Raw genomic sequence first — 19,827 nt, 5'->3', positions numbered from 1 at the left:
CCTGGACAGACAACCCAGATAGCTGATGAGTGTGCCCAGAACAGCGTGATTGAACCTTAATTGGATATAAGCACGAAAATAAGTTGAAATGAACGTTTAAAATTACTTCTATGTTCATTATTCAAGCCATGTTTTGGTCTGTTGTTGTACATAGTATAATCATATTCGTCCAACCATATATATGCCGTATGGTTTTTTTTTTTTTTTTTTTATAGTTTGAGACTGTTTACAGCTAAAAAAAACCTTGTATTAATAACTCTTCTGTCGAATTGGGATCATTAATGTATTGAGGGGCCGGACGTAGCCCAGTGGTAAAGTGTCCGCCTGATGTGTGGTCGGTCTGGGATCGATCCCCGTCGGTGGACCCATTGGGCTATTTCTCACTCCAGCCAGTGCACCTCGACTGGTATAACAAAGGCTGTCGTATGCGCTATCCTGTCTATTGGATGGTGCATATAAAAGATCCCTTACTACCAATGGAAAAATGTAGCGGGTTTCCTTTGTAAGATTATTTCAAAATTACCATATGTTTGACATCCAATAGCCGATGATTAATAAATCAATGTGCTCTAATGGTGTCGTTAAATAAAACAAAACAAATATTCTTTTTTATATAGTTTGAGACATTTTACAACTAAAACACTTGTATTGAATGACTCTTCTGTCGAATTAGGATCATTAATGTATTCAAAACATAATTATTATATAAATATATATAGTAACCAATATAGTTATTAGTGAACATATTCTATGTTTTTGTTTCTAAATATATTCCAGAGCCAGATCTAGAGGGGTGGGGTGAGCCAGGGTATAAAATTATAAAGTTATAAATTTATTCTATATTTAAAAAAAATAATTTACGACCCCACTCCAAACATCCTCCAAAGTTACCTTGACATTCCGCCTCATGTCATTGAGGCCCTCCGTAAATGGATTTTGTGGACTCGTGTTCCCAATCTGAATGACTTGAATTAGATCGCTGCCACCCATTTTCAATGTGGGAATTGGTCTGTTAACATCTAGAATTGCTAGCATTGTCTAAATGTATTAAAAACGAGGATCCCACGTTTACATGACGAGGTATGATACAACAAAAACCAGGCTCTCGCTCATGGAATTTAAAACCGTATATCCGCATTGATTATATTACAAGTATAGCATAACGTTCATTCAAACATGATTGCTTACTTACGTTCAAACCATGACAAAATAATTTCAATAACTATACATCAAATATCCCATATCACAGATATGTCTGCATGTATTTGTATAGTGATTATTTGGAAAGCGTTGGGTTTGCTAATCATTTTTGGCGTAGAGTTTTTACTTCAATGGAAAACCGCCAGCCTGCAAAACTTTTGCCTTATTTAACTGGGGGGGGGGGGGACGTAGCCCAGTGGTAAAGCGCTAGCTTGATGCGCGGTCAGTTTGGGATCGATCCCCGTCGGTGGGCCTCTTGGGATATTTCTCGTTCCAGCCAGTGCACCACGATTGGTATATCAAATGTCGTGGTACATTGTATGTGCCATCCTGTCTGTGGGATGGGATGAAAAATCCCTTGCTACCAATGGAAAAATGTATCGGAAAAATGTATCTCTAAGACTACATGTATATGTCAGAATTACCAAATGTTTGACATCCAATAGCCGATGATTAATAATCAATGTGCTCTAGTAGTGTCGTTAAACAACAAAATAATAATATATTTAGCTGGATGCTAACAACAGGGACCGTGAAGTGCATTTTAAGTTGGGGGAGGGGACCACTGTCAGTTTGATATGCATTTGAGGACCTGAACCTATTAGTGTGGTTTAGAGGCATGCTCCCTTGTGAAAATCTTGATTTTAAGTGTTAAGATATGGCATTTCCTGCTTTTTCAACCTTACATTCCACATGTTTATCTTAATTTATTTTAATTCGAGGAAATAACCCGGATGTTATTTTTACTGCATTGTGTCCAGAGTTAACTGGTTTGGAAACAAACATCTTTGTTTACATCGGCACGGAACCTATAACAATGTATATCGATAAATAATTTTGGACGGTGCAGACGTACGGGCTCCCATTTAGGCTGGCTTCTGCCCGAATTAAACGAAAATGCCCGAATCTGGATAACAACAGTTATTCATATTAGCATTACTACCAAACAGCTATATAGTGCTGCAAAAGAATCACTACGCATTTTTACATGCATTACAACTAATTTTGAGGGTAGAATGATGGAAATACATGGTTAAAAGGTCTCAGTTTAGCACATTTCGCCCGAATATCTGTATCATTTTTGCCCGATTTTGTGGTTTTACTCCAGCACTAGAGGGGTGTTATGCTATACTCATAATATAATCAATGCGGATATACGGTAGTCATCAGAGGAAACCCGCTACATTGTTTTCTAATGTAGCTAGGGATCTTTTATATGCACTTTCCCACAGACAGGAAAACACACACCACGGCCTTTGTACAGTTGTGGTGCACTGGTTGTAACGAGAGAAAAAAAACCCAGTCAGCTGAATGGATCGACCGAGGTGGTTCGATCCTGCGATGCAAGTACCTCAAGCGACCACACAACCGACTGAGCTAAATCCCGACCCGTATGCTTATGAAAGAAAGGCATGGTTTATTTAACGAAGCACTCAACACATTTTATTTACGGTTATATGGCGTCAGACATATGGTTAAGGACCACACATATATTGAGAGAGGAAACCCGCTGTTGCCACATCATGGGCTACTCTTTCCGATTAGCAGCAAGGGATCTTTTTATATGCACCATCCCACAGAAGGGCTAGTACATATCACGGCCTTTGATATACCAGTCGTCGTGCACTGGCTGGAACGAGAAATAGCACAATGGGCCCACTGACGGGGATCGATCCCAGATCGGCCGTGCATGTGTCTTGGATGAATATATAGTGAAGTTCTGTAAATATACTGCAACTCGTAATTTCTCTACTGTTAACTACAACTGCATCCTTTTAAATAAGATTGTGTCAAAATTAAGTTGATAGAAACAAAGCTAAATATATATTTTGAAAAATATTTTATTAATTTTTATTAACAAAAATTGCATACGAAAAATACATAATTCTAAAGACGAAGATACGAAATATGTAGACGAATTTGTAACAAGAATTATTTCCCAAAACACAAATCATTTACATGATCCAATATCAAAAACATTACGTCTAAGTAACAGATATACTTCTAAGTAACAGCTATACTTAACGACAAAAGAAACGCGAATATTGTAATATATATTTTTTCATGATAAAGTGAATAATGTGGTAAATAGACTGTCAAAATTGGCCTAAAATCTTCACAACACATCAATATTTTTCACTGATACAAAAACTAACGGTATTCAAAGTGAATAACTTTAAAAGCGCAGACCCTAGTTTCAACCCGCGAACCGGCCTCGGTGGCGCAGTGGTTAAGCTATCGGACTACAGGCTGGTAGGTACAGGGTTCGCAGCCCGGTACCGGCTCCAGAGCGAGTTCTTAAGGGCTCAATGGGTAGGTGTATGGCCACTACACCCTCTTCTCTCTCACTAACCACTAACCACTAACAAACTAACAACTAACCCATTGTCCTGGACAGGCAGCCCAGATAGCTGAGGTATGTGCCCAGGACAGCGTGCTTGAACCTTAATTGAATATAAGCACGAAAATAAGTTGAAATCAATCAATCAACCCGCGAAAATAGACACACAGTTTAGTTAATCTACAAACTTGTAACACATTTGGATAAATTACAACAGAGTGAAACAAGAGTCTGTGACGTTGAAACTGTGAAATATCCTTAAAAATAGTCTAAAACTCCACTCCAAAACTGTTACACCTCAGACGTACGTGCGTTTTTAAAAATATAAAAAATGCGTTTTGTAATATTAAAAATATCGTATGATCAGAAACACTTAGTTGGATGTACGGAAATGGATACTCTAAACAATAAAATCTAAGTAAAGTATGAATTCAGTCATAAAAAAACGGCTCTAATAGTGAAACGTGTCTTAGTGTTTAAAAACTAGAGTCTGTCCCTTTAAATAAATTGAAGAAACTAAGTTAATATCTGCGTTTCTTTTGTTGTTCAGCATATTTTAAGAACATGACATACTTTTGTTGCCACCTGTGTATACTGAGCGTTAATACGGCTCTATATGTATTGTGTGAAGCCGTAAATTGGATTGGATCGAATAACATATTAACGTGCCTATATCCAATAAAGGTTAAAGCACGTCTCTCCCAGGCACAATCTCTGACTTCGCCAGTGACTGGGTCCGGGAAAGAAGGGTGGAGGCGTAAAGGTGTATTCGTGTTGTACGTTTTCATACCCGTGCACGTATATCCATCCGTGAATACACAATGACAGAAGTCAATATAAAGAACATGATATGTACATCAGTCAATTTAGAATTCTTGCCCATTTGATAATGCTTTCTTCCGTTGACGTCATTACTCATGGATTTTCCGCTTCCGTGATCCGTGAAAAATCGCTCTAAAATCGATTCCAAATTCACGTCAGTGGCGGATCCCAAAAATTAATTTTGGGGGGGGGGGAGGGGGGGTGGGGTGCGCCAAATGACATATGGCGGGATACAATTAAAATTTTGAATGCCATCTGTGAGACACTTTACACTGGTCTTGAATTTTTATACTGATGTTGAAGGGGATCATAAAAATTAATATATAATAAAATTATAACTCGTACACGGATCACACATGGTTAGTATAAACATGGCAGACACATTCTTTCCATAATTTACAGCTTCAACAGATAAAAACCCCACAAATAATATGGAAATGTAGCTTAATAGCGACTGAAACTTGGTATACAATAACAAATCGTCCCTTACTTCTTTCTCTCAGTATACGTGTACAAAAAACCCTGGAAAGTGCCTCTGTAATCCGATATTGATGTATACTGACTGGGTTTGGAGAAAGTCCGCTCTCTGTTACAGTTAATGGCATGGTGCTCCCGAGAAACAGTAGTAATATAATTGGAATCGTGATGTCTTCAGTTATTCCTAGCGCCGAGCTCAAACAAAAACACATTAATATCTACAGGCTTCCAAACAGATTATTCTGGATGTCTGTTAGAAAAAGAAAAGAAAGAAAAAAAAAAAACCAACCTCAGTCTGTTTAATACAGATTTTGTTTTACAGCAACAGTGACAGCCTGACCAAAGTATCCACTTCTTTTACGTCGTCAACTGCCTTAATGTGCCACGTGTTTGTTGCATACAGACGGATCTCTTTCTGTAACTTAACTCATTTCCGTGCTTATATCCAATTAAAGTTCAAGCACACTGTCCTGGGCACACACGTCAGCTATCTGAGCTGTCTGTCCAGAACAGTGGGTTAGTTGTTAGTGGTTAGTTTAGTAAGAGAAAAAAAGGTCTTACACCTACCCATCGAGTCCTTAAAACTCGCTCTGGGTGGGAGCCGGTACCGGGCTGCGAACCCTGTACCCACCAGCTTTATGTCCGATGGCTCAACGATGACACCACCGAGGCCAGTCTATAAAAGGGTTTATACTTCTGCCTGGACATCATCAATTCACCAATTGTGTATTAAAACCTAATATAATCAAAATAGAACATAATATAATATAGCCTTTCCTTACAGTAGGGTTAATCAAAGAGTTTGTAATTCTGTTTAAACATTGTCACCATCTGTCTACTGAAACCTAAACTAATAAAACTAATAACATAATATAACATAGCCTTTCCTGTGTGTTGACAATACATTTTTCTTGTTATGTCGTCATTTTGTTTATATCTACAGTTTGTGGTTGTTTGTTCTCTGGTGTCACTTCTGTCAGCTTGACTCACTGATTACTGAATTCCTCTGGGGTGAAACACGATTTGTGATGGTGGTCGGGGTTCAGTTCACACAACCTGTAAAGACACATATATCTAGTCAGGTTCAGTTCACACAGCTGGAAATATACATATATCTAGTTATCTTCAATTCACACAGCTATAAATACACACATATCTAGTTATCTTCAATTCACACAGCTGTAAATACACACATATCTAGTTATCTTCAATTCACACAGCTGCAAATACACACATATCTAGTTATCTTCAATTCACACAGCTGTAAATACACACATATCTAGTTATCTTCAATTCACACAGCTATAAATACACATATCTAGTTATCTTCAATTCACACAGCTGCAAATACACATATATCTAGTTATCTTCAATTCACACAGCTATAAATACACATATATCTAGTTATCTTCAATTCACACAGCTATAAATACACATATCTAGTTATCTTCAATTCACACAGCTGCAAATACACATATATCTAGTCAGGTTCAGTTCACACAGCTGGAAATATACATATATCTAGTTATCTTCAATTCACACAGCTATAAATACACACATATCTAGTTATCTTCAATTCACACAGCTGTAAATACACACATATTTAGTTATCTTCAATTCACACAGCTGTAAATACACACATATCTAGTTATCTTCAATTCACACAGCTATAAATACACATATCTAGTTATCTTCAATTCACACAGCTGTAAATACACATATATCTAGTATCTTCAATTCACACAGCTATAAATACACACATATCTAGTTATCTTCAGTTCACACAGACGTAAATACACATATAGCTAGTTATATTCAATTCACACAGCTGTAAATATACACATATCTAGTCAGGTTCAGTTCACATACATGTAGCTGTAAATACACACATATTTATCCAAATCACTCTTAACCATATCTGGACCAATGCTACATGTAGGCAAAACTTGGGCAATAGTAATGTGAAATAACTATATTTACAACTTGGTTGCATGATTTGGATTCGTTTTCATGTGTGAATAAGAAAAACGAATACCAAATAGGTAGTAATTTACAGGGGTGCACAAATCGGTTCTCCGCGCTCCCGGGATAACCAAAATATGTTGCGGGCAACCATTCTTTGTCAAACAGTTGCCCGACGGGCAACCAAGAAAATGAAAAACAAAACTTCACGACACTCGGACAGTCACGGGCAATTCAAAAGTATCGAAACTGATAACTTGACTGACAGGCGATATAAATATCCATCCTAACGCTGCCATCCACTCAGCGTCCACCGTGCATGATTTTGACGAGTTCAGTGACACCTAACATATAATAATAATACCAAATATTAACAGGGATCTCGCGACTGGTAACGAAAAGCGGTGTTATCAAGAATTCAGCATAACAATGCGTGTCAGTTTCAATACACATGTTAGTTCTGGGACAAAGACAAGTTGGCTAGGGCCGAGTTCAGCTAGACCGAGCAAAACGAAAACGTCCGCTAAACTGGTTTATGCGCTCCACGTTAAACCCAATGTCCACGTCGGGAACCAATCACATAGTTCGCGAACGTTTGGAGAAAGTTCGTTGGCTGTTCTCAGTGTGCATATAGGTCACGCTTGACAGTCAGCCGAGGCTTGCACGTGTCAAAAGACATTGTTGCAGACCTTAAACAATACGATTACACGCAACTAAATCTTGATGTAATTTGTGAGAAAAATCACCACCACCAAATAGTTGTTCGCATCAATGAATACTTAATTGCTGTTTCGTTTGTTTATTTCCGTTGTCTTTGTTAATTTCGCACTCATGCATTTCGCGATCGCGGGAAAGGAACATGCAGTATTTATACAAATTGCGGTTAAACGTACACTGAATACAATTAGTTAAAAATAATCATGATATTTGTTAGATAAAATATTATATAACTGTTGACTGAGGTGACATCTCAAAAGTTAGCTAGATTTGAAAAAGATCGTAACATTTGAATTCATTATCTTTTAAATCAAAACCTTTTGACGTAAATGGATAGTTGTCATAACGTGAAGTCAGCATTCTTAGGCTACGTATTTTACAAGCTGAAATCAACAACAAGCATTTAACACGACGCGGAAATCAAGAAAATGGTGCAAATTACGAAATTGTTGGGGTGTGGAATAGATGGGTTACTTTAAAATGCAATTAAAAGCAGTTCAAATCAAAATAAAGATAGCTATTTTACAGAAATAATCAGCACTGTTTAAAAAAAGAAGAGTATTGGCTCTCAGATTTTTATTAATGCCATAGGCCTTAGAATTTGGGATGTGTTTGCAGAGGGCATTGGCTTCCAACTCTGCATATCTCCCCTCACCCACTGAAAAATCAAAGTAATATATTAACTGCCCCTACCCCCATTGCTGTCTTAGATTTTGATCAGGGGATAATTTTGTTATTCAGACTTAAAGCCGCACACCCTAGTTCCATCCAGCGAAAATAAATTATAATTTGGTTAATCTACAAACCTGTAACACACTTAGATCACGTTTTTATCAAATGGAGTGAAAAAGCAGGTTTTATATCGATAAATACCATGGGAATCCCCATGTCCCAATGGCTTGAAATAATTTTGAAAGTTTGTATTCTGATGTCACCAGTAGATGTCGCTCGAAGCACAACAATGCCTACGTCACGACAAATTTCACAGAGTGCGCACAGACTAGGGGTGCGTTCTTTTCACCTCTCCTGGACATGTTCCAACTGTTCTGTCCTGGTTGTATCCCCTCTCCAGATATCGTAAGACTTAGTAAAATTATTGGTTTTAAGGGTTTGTAACTTGTCTGAACTTTATTGTTACTGAAAATGTTCACGAACTGTGAAGAAAAATCTCACAAATGAACAACGACAAATTTGACGTTGATTGCGCGAACCGTGCACGAGAAAACAAACCGAACCAAAATGATAACGGTCACGTGGTATACCAACATCTGTGACGTTTACACAGGAAGATTCCCTCTAAAAATAGATTGGACCTCGCTTGCTTAACGGTTTTTTTCTCGATAGACGTCTTGTGAAAAAATGCCAAAAATGCATTTCGTGGTTTTACAAACATCAGGATTAGCAAAAAGCACTTCAGGTGAATGGAAATGTGTATTCTAAATAATAAAATGTAAGTAAAGTGCAATTTTATTTGTGAAAAATGGGGTTTAATAGCGAAAAACAACGCCGTAATGGTTAACAAATAACTGTAACTAGGGTGTGTCCCTTTAATTAGCTGAAAAAGATGCATTTTCATATTCATATATAAATACTCTATACAGTACTACACAAAACAATTTTGGCTAAAACATTTTCATTATGGCAAATAAAAATCCCATTTGGCAATTTTTTTGGCTACAGGTATTTTTAATCCTGGATGAGCCCTGAGTTCATCAAAGTATTATGACTGTGACAGCCCAAGCGAGATCGAACCGCCTCTGTGGATCCATTCAGCTGATTGGGTTTTTTCTCGTTCCAACCAGTGCACAACAACCGGACAAAGGCTGTTGTATGTGCCTTCCTGTCTGTTAGAAAGTGCATATAAAAGATCCCTTGCTGCATTCGGAAAAATGTTGCGGGTTTCCTCTGATGACTACGAGTCAGAATTACCCAATGTTTGACATCCAATAGCCAATGATTAATTAATCAATGTGCTCCAGTGGTGTCGTTAAACAAAACAAACGTTTTTTCATCCTAAGCGAAGATGAGCTGTAGATAAATAATGTTAAAAAAGAAATAAAACTAAACTAAGTAATGATAATAATAAAAACATTTTAAATTTCAGTTTCATTTTAAAGACCGTTCAAAATTATATTCATAAAACTTTTTATGAAATACTAGTATGTGGGCAACCAAGAGATCATGTTGGGCAACCAAACTTCCGCTACTGGTTGCCCACTGGGCAACTATCACAATTTCACATTTGTGCACCCCTGCAGTAAAGGTAAAATTTGTAAATTTACAGGGATATGAGTAAGAAAAAATGAATACAGAGTACATGATATTACGGAATTTATAGGGTTTGCCACGGTGAACAGGACAATAGGTGAAAATCCTTCTCAAGTTAATTTAAATTCTAACCAATTGTATAATTCGACGATTATGGCTTAGAGGTAAACCGATTATAACCGATGACGTATATAGTCCATCCCATCCTCCTATAAAACTGTTTTTTGTAAATAATTTCGTTTTGGTTTGACGTAAGAAGAAAAGTAACAGTGTTTTGGAAATAACAAAACACTACCATTTTTGTACAATTAAAACAATATTCAGTTTAGAAATAAATAAAACTGTAATACAAACCATTATTAGAAAACGATGCTATCAGCGTTGTAGCTGCGATTTTGGTTTTATAAATTGGTCTAGTCTTGCTATAATGAGATAATTCTTGATTATTTTTGTGTTGCTCCCTCTGTAGTGAAATTAATCAACTAGAGTTATCTCGTATCAAGACTACACCAGTATATAAAACTAAAGTGTTGTTATCTCGCTATGGTATATATTAGTTTTATTTATTTTTGAACCGAATATTTTTTAAATTGCACACAACAATTGTCGCTTTTTTGTTATTTCCAAAACACTTTTACTTTTCTTTTTAGGTCAAACCAAACCGAAATTACTTACAAAATACATTTTTGTAGGATGGAACCGACTATAGAATGGAATTCCAACTGCAGAGGCGGATCTAAGGGGGGGGGGGGGGCTAAGGGCCCGGGCCCCCCTAAATTTTGCGAGTTATAATTTTATTATATATTAAGTTTCATTTTTTTACGATCCCCCTCCAAACCTCCCCCAAAGTTCCCTTGGCATTCCACCTCATATCACTGGGGCCCCTCCTAAATGGATTTTCTGGATCCGCTACGGAACTAATTGGCATTCCTGGCAGTAAGACCGAATGCTCGTACCAAAAGTCTGGCAGCTGACTGGGTAGAACGGGGTGCGGCAGGCGGCGCCACTTGTAGCAGACGTCACACTGAACCCACGTCTGCTCCTCCTGTGATTCAGACTCTGACGTCTGCGCAGTGACCGACGACTCTGCAGAGGACTGCGCACACTGCTGGGGTCGAGTGATCTGCTTCATTCGAGTGAACTCTGAAGGTCCTGGTTTGGCCGCTGTCTGATTGCGTCTCTTGACAAACGCTGACCGAGCCTGTTTGTTCGTCGTTTGTCTTTTCTGGTAGACGTTAGGCGAATTATACAACTGTGAAATAAAACAACAAAATGAAATTTTTATTGAGACGCATAATAAACATTAAAGGGACAGACCTAGTCTTTAAACACTAACGCATATTTTAAACTATCAGAGCCGTTTATGATCATTGAAATCAAACATTATTCATATTTTATCGTTTAGATTATTCATTTCCGTACAACCGAAGTGTTTCTGGTCATCCTGGTGTTTCTAATATCACAAAATGCACTTTTCATATTTTTTTTAAAACGCACGTGCGTCTGAGTCGCGTTTTAGTCTATTTTTAAGAGGATTTCAACGTCACAGACTCTTGGTTCAGTCTGTTGTATCCAAATTTGTTACAGGTTTGTAAAGAAGCAAACAACTTAGTGTCCATTGTCACGGGTTGAAACTAGGGTCTAGGTGAAAAATATGCCCTAGTGTTTAAAAACTAGGGTTTGTCCCTTTAATGGTTGTAATATATATTTTTTAGAAGGAAGGGGCGTTTTATATAACGACGCACTCGACAAATTTTCATTTCGTTTATATGGCGTCGAACATTTTGTTCTGAATCACACAGATAAAGAGAAAGGAAACCCGCTGTCACCATGCAATGGGCTACTGTTAACAGCAAAGGCTCTTTTATATGTAGCATTCCAGACAGGATAGTACATACCACGGTTTTTGCTACATCAGTTGTGGGTAACTGGCTGCAATTTAAAAAATGTTTTTAGAATTGGCCATGCTACCATTGTATTTGATTTAATGTAAAACTGATCACGTTTTGTTCGAGTTATACGAACACAGGAATTCTGCCAAACTAGCCTTAGAAACTAGTATCCAGGGCCCAGTAACACTTACGTCAGACGTACACCACACATTATGTATGGTTTACGTCTCACGTAAGTGTTACGAGTGCTTTATGTTACGGGGCCCAGGAGGCTGCATTTTATAGCATTAGTCACGCAGAGAATATTTTGTTCAGAATCTAAGCAATTTTTAAACATTAAACAGTAGTTGCTAATCAATTGTCAGTTTACTAGAAATACCGCTAATCAATATTTTGAAAACAAAATGTTCCCTTTGGTAAAACTGAAGATGTATCATACGCTACAACCTCCCACATGAATCTGTTCAGCCCGCACCTGAAACCTGCTAACGTAGAGCGCTCCGTATCTCAGGGCGGGAGGGACCTATATCTGTGGTACAGCGCTCGCCTCATGCGCGATCGATATAGGATCGATTCCTGTCGGTGTACCCATTGGGCTATTTCTCGTTCCATCCAGTGCTCCACAACTGGCGTAACAAAGACCTTGGTATGTACTATCCTGTCTGTGGGATGGTGCATATAAAATATCCCTTGCTGCTATTTCTCGTTCCAGCCAGTGCTCTACAACTGGTGTAACAAAGGCCTTGGTATATACTATCCTGTCTGTGGGATGGTGCATATTAAAGATCCCTTGCTGCTATTTCTCGTTCCAGCCAGTGCTCTACAACTGGTGTAACAAAGGCCTTGGTATATACTATCCTGTCTGTGGGATGGTACATATAAACGATCCCTTGCTGATAATCGAAAAGAATAGCCCATGAAGTGGCGACAGCGGATTTCCTCTCTCAATATCTGTGTGGTCCTTAACCATGTCTGATGCCATATAACCGTAAATACAATGTGTTGAGTGTGTCGTTAAATAAACCATTTCCTTCCTTCCGTATGTCAGGTGATTATCATTTTACCACAACCAATTCGTATGCCTGTATGCGGCTGCCATATCTCATTATGTAATGCTGTATCATTCCCAGTTCCCAGTGAACGTATCATGTTACCATCCCCAGTTCCCAGTGCACGTATCATGTTACCATCCCCAGTTCCCAGTGCACGTATCATGTTACCATTCCCAGTTCCCAGTGTACGTATCATGTTACCACCCCCGGTTCCCAGTGTACGTATCATGTTACCATCCCCAGTTCCCAGTGTACGTATCATGTTACCATCCCCAGTTCCCAGTGTACATATCATGTTATCATCCCCAGTTCCCAGTGTATGCATCATGTTACCATCCCCAGTTCCCAGTGTACGTATCATGTTATCATCCCCAGTTCCCAGTGTACGTATCATGTTACCATTCCCAGTTCCCAGTGTACGTATCATGTTATCCCCAGTTCCCAGTGTATGCATAATGTTAGGGTGACCTTTTTTCTTCAAGCAGTTGCGCGGTCGTAGACGACGAGGCATTGGTTCCACTAGGTCCGCCGCCAGCCGATTGGTTGGTACATACTGCCAGTCCGGATTCTCCAGCTTGATGGCCTCCATATCTTTGGAAAATTCCATCCTGGAATTAAAAGCATTACTGATACAGATGCACAGAGAACATGGGTATATATACCTAAAGGCATTACAGATACAGATGCACAGAGAACATGGGTATATATACCTAAAGGCATTACAGATACAGATGTACAGAGAACATGGGTATATATACCTAAAGGCATTACAGATACAGATGTACAGAGAACATGGGTATATATATATACCTAAAGGCATTACGATACAGATGCACAGAGAACATGGGTATATACCTAAAGGCATTACAGATACAGATGCACAGAGAACATGAGTATATATACCTAAAGGCATTACAGATACAGATGTACCGAGAACATGGGTATATATACCTAAAAGATTACAGATACAGATGTACCGAGAACATGGGTATATATACCTAAAAGCATTACAGATACAGATGTACAGAGAACATGAGTATATATACCTAAAGGCATTACAGATACAGATGTACCGAGAACATGGGTATATATACCTAAAAGATTACAGATACAGATGTACAGAGAACATGGGTATATATACCTAAAAGCATTACAGATACAGATGCACAGAGAACATGGGTATATATACCTAAAAGCATTACAGATACAGATGCATAGAGAACATGGGTATATATACCTCAATACATTACAGATACAGATGTACAGAGAACATGGGTATATATACCTAAAAGCATTACAGATACAGATGTACAGAGAACATGGTATATATATACAACCACACACTGGTTTACACGCCAAAATTACCTCACGAAATTGCACTAAACTATTTCCTTCTTGAACTTAATCCTATGGGACATTTTCAAAACTCAATAGCACCACAAATATCCCGCCCGCTACCAACCCTGGTCGGGCTGCTTGCATGTGCTCTCTTGCACTTGCCAAACATGGGCGATAAATCCCCTCTAAAGCCCCACCCAACCTCCAAATCGTTTTCCTGTCCTGGACGGAGGAGCCGACATAAGTCAACACATGCGTCCATGACAGGCGTGTGCTGCACCAGTTTGCTCTGAATGTGCACGTTAAAACCTATGACCTGACCTGACCTGGGTTTTTTTTATTATATACTGGTAAACTCACAAGCCTGAGACCATTCGGAAAGCTAATGTGGTCGTGGTTTAGCCGTGGTGACAATGTCATCCTCGCAGGTCGAATAAACTGACGACAGATAATAAATATTATTGACAGATAAGCATTACTCGACTCCAATACCTCCCACCAAGAACTGTTTTGAATTAACACGTATAATTGTTAAACCGCACTATAATTAAACATTGTCCACGTGGAACTACATTATATGTCACTGCTAGTTACAATCTAATTAAAATTAGCTCTACTATTACATGTGGATCTAACACCAGCCAGTTGGAGCTCATGTCCACCAATCAAAACCTTACTTGCAGAATTCTGCCAGTGATTTAAAAATAATTTGAAAACATTCCGAATTATCCTGAGGGTATACGATATGTTTCATGTGAATTACGAATGCCTTATTTAGACCAGTAAAACTAATTTTAATCGGATTGCTAACAACACTGCGTAGTCCCCCAATGTCCAGGTAACATTTCGTCTGTAAATAATAATTTAAATATTGACCAATCACACTTCGCCTTTTATAACGTTATTTGGGAGCATACAAATTCTAAAAATATCAGGCGAATCTATTTTAGTGGCCGCAGTACAGCGAACCATACCAATACGTACGGTGTGGGTTATCAGTCTTGAATTTTACATTCAATATTATTTATTTATTTATAAAACCCCCCAACTAAATCAGTCTTCAGTTTTACATTACAAATTATTTATTTTATAAAATAAAACATGTTTTAAGGCATTCGTAATTCACACGAAACATGTCATATACCCTCAGGATAATTCGGAATGTTTTCAAATTATTTTTAAATCACTGGCAGGATTCTGCAAGTAAGGTTTTGATTGGTGGACATGAGCTCCAACTAGCTGGTGTTAGATCCACATGTAATAGTGGAGCTAATTTTAATTAGATTGTGCTAGTTAGGCAAAAAAAATACATTTCTGGTCTCTGGTCAGCGCGCACGTCGATTTTGACCTCGCGGTATGACCTCGATTTTTGTAGGAGTAACCTGTGGGTTGAACAGAACCCCCACACACCCGTGCTACTGTTTAGGAAAATATTTAGGATACTAAGACAAAGGAGGGGAAACCATGGCCATAGACCAAAGCAGCTGAAGAGAACGTAAAAAAAACTATATAACCCACCTTTTCTGTGCAATCCATGCTTAAAGCCGCACACCCTAGTTCCATCCAGCGAAAATAAATTATAATTTGGTTAATCTACAAACCTGTAACACACTTAGATCACGTTTTTATCAAATGGAGTGAAAAAGCAGGTTTTATATCGATAAATACCATGGGAATCCCCATGTCCCAATTGCTTGAAATAATTTTGAAAGTTAGTATTCTGATGTCACCGGTAGATGTCGCTCGAAGCACAACAATGCCTACGTCACGACAAATTACACAGACTTGGGGTGCGTTCGTTTCACCTCTCCTGGACATGTTCCAACTGTTCTGTCCTGGTTGTATCCCCTCTCCAGATATCGTAAGACTTAGTAAAATTATTGGTTTTAAGGGTTTGTAACGTTTTGTATTGAGACACTTACTAGTCTAAACTTTATTGTTACTGAAAATGTTCACGAATTGTGAAGAAAAATCTCACAAATGAACAACAACAAATCGGATGTTGATTGCGCGAACCGTGCACGAGAAAACAAACCGAACCAAAATGATAACGGTCACGTGATAATTATACCAACGTCTGTGACATTAAAAATAGATTGGACCTCGCTTGCTTAACGGTTTTTTCTCGACAGAACGTCTTGTGAAAAAATGCAAAAAATGCATTTCGTGGTTTTACAAACATCAGGATTACCAAAAAGCACTTCAGGTGAATGGAAATGTGTATTCTAAATAATAAAATGTAAGTAAAGTGCAATTTTATTTGTCAATAATGGGGTTTAATAGCGAAAAACAACGCCGTAATGGTTAACAAATAGCCGTAACTAGGGTGTGTCCCTTTAAAAACAACAAAGAAAAATTTAAAAAAAAGAAAAGAAAAAAAAGAAGCCGTGTCGCCGTATCAATTCTGGAGCTTTGGTCTGACCAGACCGACTTTGAGTTTTCTTTTTTTTTCGGCCTTACATTGGTATTTATTGTATGTTAATCTAACACAATAAACAAAGGAAGGAAATGGTTTATTTAACGACGCACTCAACACATTTTATTTACGGTTATATGGCGTCAGACATATGGTTAAGGACCACACATATATTGAGGGAGGAAACCCGCTGTCGCCACTTCATGGGCTACTAGTTTCGATTAGCAGCAAGGGATCTTTTATATGCACCATCCCATAGACAGTATAACAGATACCACGGTCCTCTGATGTCCCAGTCGTGGTGCACTGGCTGGATCTAAGACAATAAGTTATTTCTCAGTTACCGTACGTATTCTGGAGTAGGGACCGGCCTCGGCGGCGTCGTGACAGGCCATCGGTCTACAGGCTGGTAGGTACTGGGTTCGGATCCCAGTCGAGGCATGGGATTTTTAATCCTGATACCGACTCCAAACCCTGAATGAGTGCTCCGCAAGGCTCAATGGGTAGGTGTAAACCACTTGCACCGACCAGTGATCCATAACTGGTTCAACAAAGGCCATGGTTTGTGCTGTCCTGCCTGTGGGAAAAGCAAATAAAAGATCCCTTGCTGCTAATCAGAAGAATAGCCCATATAGTGACGACAGCGGGTTTCCTCTCAAAATCTGCGTCGTCCGTAACCATATGTCTGACGCCATATAACCGTAAATAAAATGTGTTGAGTGCGTCGTTAAATAAAACACTTCTTCTTTAACATAAGATAACACTGTTAAGAAGTGTGCGGTAGCATTGTGTATGCTTGTAAACTTAACTAGTGGAACGGTCTCTCAAAACCTATATTATCATTTCTGTTGTAATTTTAGATATACGCGTATAATTAACAAAACACTTCAGGGAGGTATGGGTAGATCTTTACATTTATTGTAAGTATAAAGCTGGTCTGACCCACAGCACTAACTAACGACCGCCGGTAGTAGGGTTGCATAGTAGGTGGTTACAAGTGCCTCATAACAGTGCCAAAAGTAACTACTGAACACTCTCCGAAGTGGTCAGACTAAGCCCACAGCTAAACGTTGATGGGGAATGGTAGGTGTGTGGCGCAGATAGCCAAAAGAGACAAGCAGCTGTCGCGGTTGGAGAGACAAAGACTGGGATATGGAGGTGGACAGCGAAAGAAATTGAAATATAGGAGGATTTGCCAGATCGGGAAGAAATGAGATGGAATTCAAAGGAGAGAAAGGAAATGGGACAGTGGGATAAAAAAAATAATAATGATAATAATTTTTTATTGTAAGTATGTACCACCTCTTCAATAACAGGGTATTTTTTAATATGTATACGTCTTTAATCTTTTGTGGAAAAATTAATATTCAATAATTAAAGCACATTTTAAGCGTAGTTTCCCATTTTTATAATGTGGGGCAGGCTGGCTTTTGCCCGAATTAAACGAAAATGCCCGAATTTGCGTAACAAGATTTATTCGTATTAGCATCACTGCCAAACACAGGCCTCGGTGGCGTCGTGGTTAGGCCATCGGTCTACAGGCTGGTAGGTACTGGGTTCGGATCCCAGTCGAGGCATGGGATTGTTAATCCAGATACCGACTCCAAACCCTGAGTGCTCCGCAAGGCTCAATGGTAGGTGTAAACCACTTGCACCGACCAGTGATCCATAACTAGTTCAACAAAGGCCATGGTTTGTGCTATCCTGCCTGTGGGAAGCGCAAATAAAATATCCCTTGCTGCTAATCGGAAAGAGTAGCCCATGTAGTGGCGACAGCGGGTTTCCTCTCAAAATCTGTGTGGTCCTTAACCATATGTCTGACGCCATATAACCGTAAATAAAATGTGTCGAGTGTGTCGTTAAATAAAACAGTTCTTTCTTTCGTTTTACTGCCAAACAGCTATACAGGGTCCAAACGAAACTCTACGCATTCTTACATGGACTACAACTAATTGTCAGGGTAGAACGATGGAAACACATGGTAAAAAGGTCTCAGGTTATCAGATTTAGCCTCAATATCGCAATAATTTGTGCCCGAATTTGAGGTTTTGCTCCAGCACTGGGGGGGGGGGGGGGGGGGGGGGGGTTTAGGGTGGAATGATGGAATTGCATGGTAAAAAGGTCACAGGTTAGCACATATTTCCCGAATATCTGTATCATTTTTCTCCCGAATTTAAGGTTTTGCTCCAGCACTAGGGGCAGTACCCCCCTGCTCCCCCACCCCACCCATTTGCCTCGTACGCTTATGCCCAATACGATCTGCACGATGACAAAACTTCTAACTCGTAAGGTTTCTTCTGCTCGGGTGTGAGCGTCTTCCACAAGCCGCCCAGGATCTTGGACACCTCCCGGTTGTCCATCAGCGGGTGTTCCCTCGAGATTCTCCGTCGGTTCTCCACGGAGAACCGAATAAAGCTGTTCTTCGGTCGGCGAGGCTCGTCAGCTGCAAAGGAACAACCGGACATGACGTCATTCGGCATACGTACACCACCGAATCAAAACTCACAGACATTTAATTTCATTCATTTTAACTTATGTTCATGCTTATATCCAATTAAAGGGACATTCCTGAGTTTGCTGCATTGTAAGATGTTTTCGACTAATAAAATATTTCTACGATTAAACTTACATATTAAATATATTTTCTTGTTTAGAATATCAGTTTCTGTATATTCAATGTGTTTCTTAATATTTGTAAGAAGCCCAAACTGAATTTCGTCTTCAAATAATTTCGTACGTACAAAAAAATTATATTTTAGGAAATAAAATGAAATTTAAACCTAATACAAATATTAGAACGATCAGAAACACGTTTAAAGGGACACACCCTAGTTACGGCTAGTTGTTAACCATTACGGCGTTGTTTTTCGCTATTAAACCCATTTTTTTCACAAATAAAATTGCACTTTACTTACCGTTTATTATTTAGAATATATATTTCCATTCACCTGAAGTGTTTTTTGGTAATCCTGGTGTTTGTAATACCACAAAATGCATTTTTCGTATTTCTGAAAAACGGACGCACGTTTGAGAAAAAACCGTTGAGTAGACAAGGTCTAATCTATTTTTAGACGGGATATTTCCATTTCAATGTGACAGACGTTGGTATACCACGTGACCGTTATCATTTTGGTTCGGTTTGTTTTCTCGTGCACGGTTCGCGCAATCAACATCCGATTTGTTGTTGTTCATTTGTGAGATTTTTCTTCACAATTCGTGAACATTTTCAGTAACAATAAAGTTCAGACAAGTAAGTATCTCAATACAAAACGTTACAAACCCTTAAAACCAATAATTTTGCTAAGTCCTACGATATCTGGAGAGGGGATACAACCAGGACAG

At 38.8% G+C, this 19,827-nt stretch overlaps 1 protein-coding gene across 2 annotated transcripts in view; it reads right to left on the bottom strand.

The window, feature by feature from the left end:
• Positions 1–5,394: 5,394 nt before the first annotated feature.
• The window catches only part of LOC121389539, a 33,325-nt gene continuing 18,892 nt past the window's right edge, over positions 5,395–19,827 (bottom strand). The window contains exons 6-9 of one of the 2 annotated variants that reach the window (XM_041521205.1): positions 18,769–18,928; positions 13,203–13,339; positions 10,744–11,041; positions 5,395–5,896 (exon numbers count right to left, since the gene is read on the bottom strand). In XM_041521205.1, coding sequence (XP_041377139.1) covers positions 5,827–5,896; positions 10,744–11,041; positions 13,203–13,339; positions 18,769–18,928 — 665 coding nt within the window. In that variant the 3' untranslated portion in view covers positions 5,395–5,826. Of the gene's footprint in view, positions 5,897–10,743; positions 11,042–13,199; positions 13,340–18,768; positions 18,929–19,827 lie in introns of those variants that run through there. The other variant, XM_041521206.1, reaches the window with a different exon arrangement.

This window comes from Gigantopelta aegis, chromosome 14 (genome assembly GCF_016097555.1).
Source record: "Gigantopelta aegis isolate Gae_Host chromosome 14, Gae_host_genome, whole genome shotgun sequence".
Classification (NCBI taxonomy): domain Eukaryota; kingdom Metazoa; phylum Mollusca; class Gastropoda; order Neomphalida; family Peltospiridae; genus Gigantopelta; species Gigantopelta aegis.
The sequence above is the reverse complement of the archived record's forward strand: the minus strand, read 5'-3'. Positions and strand labels throughout refer to the sequence as shown.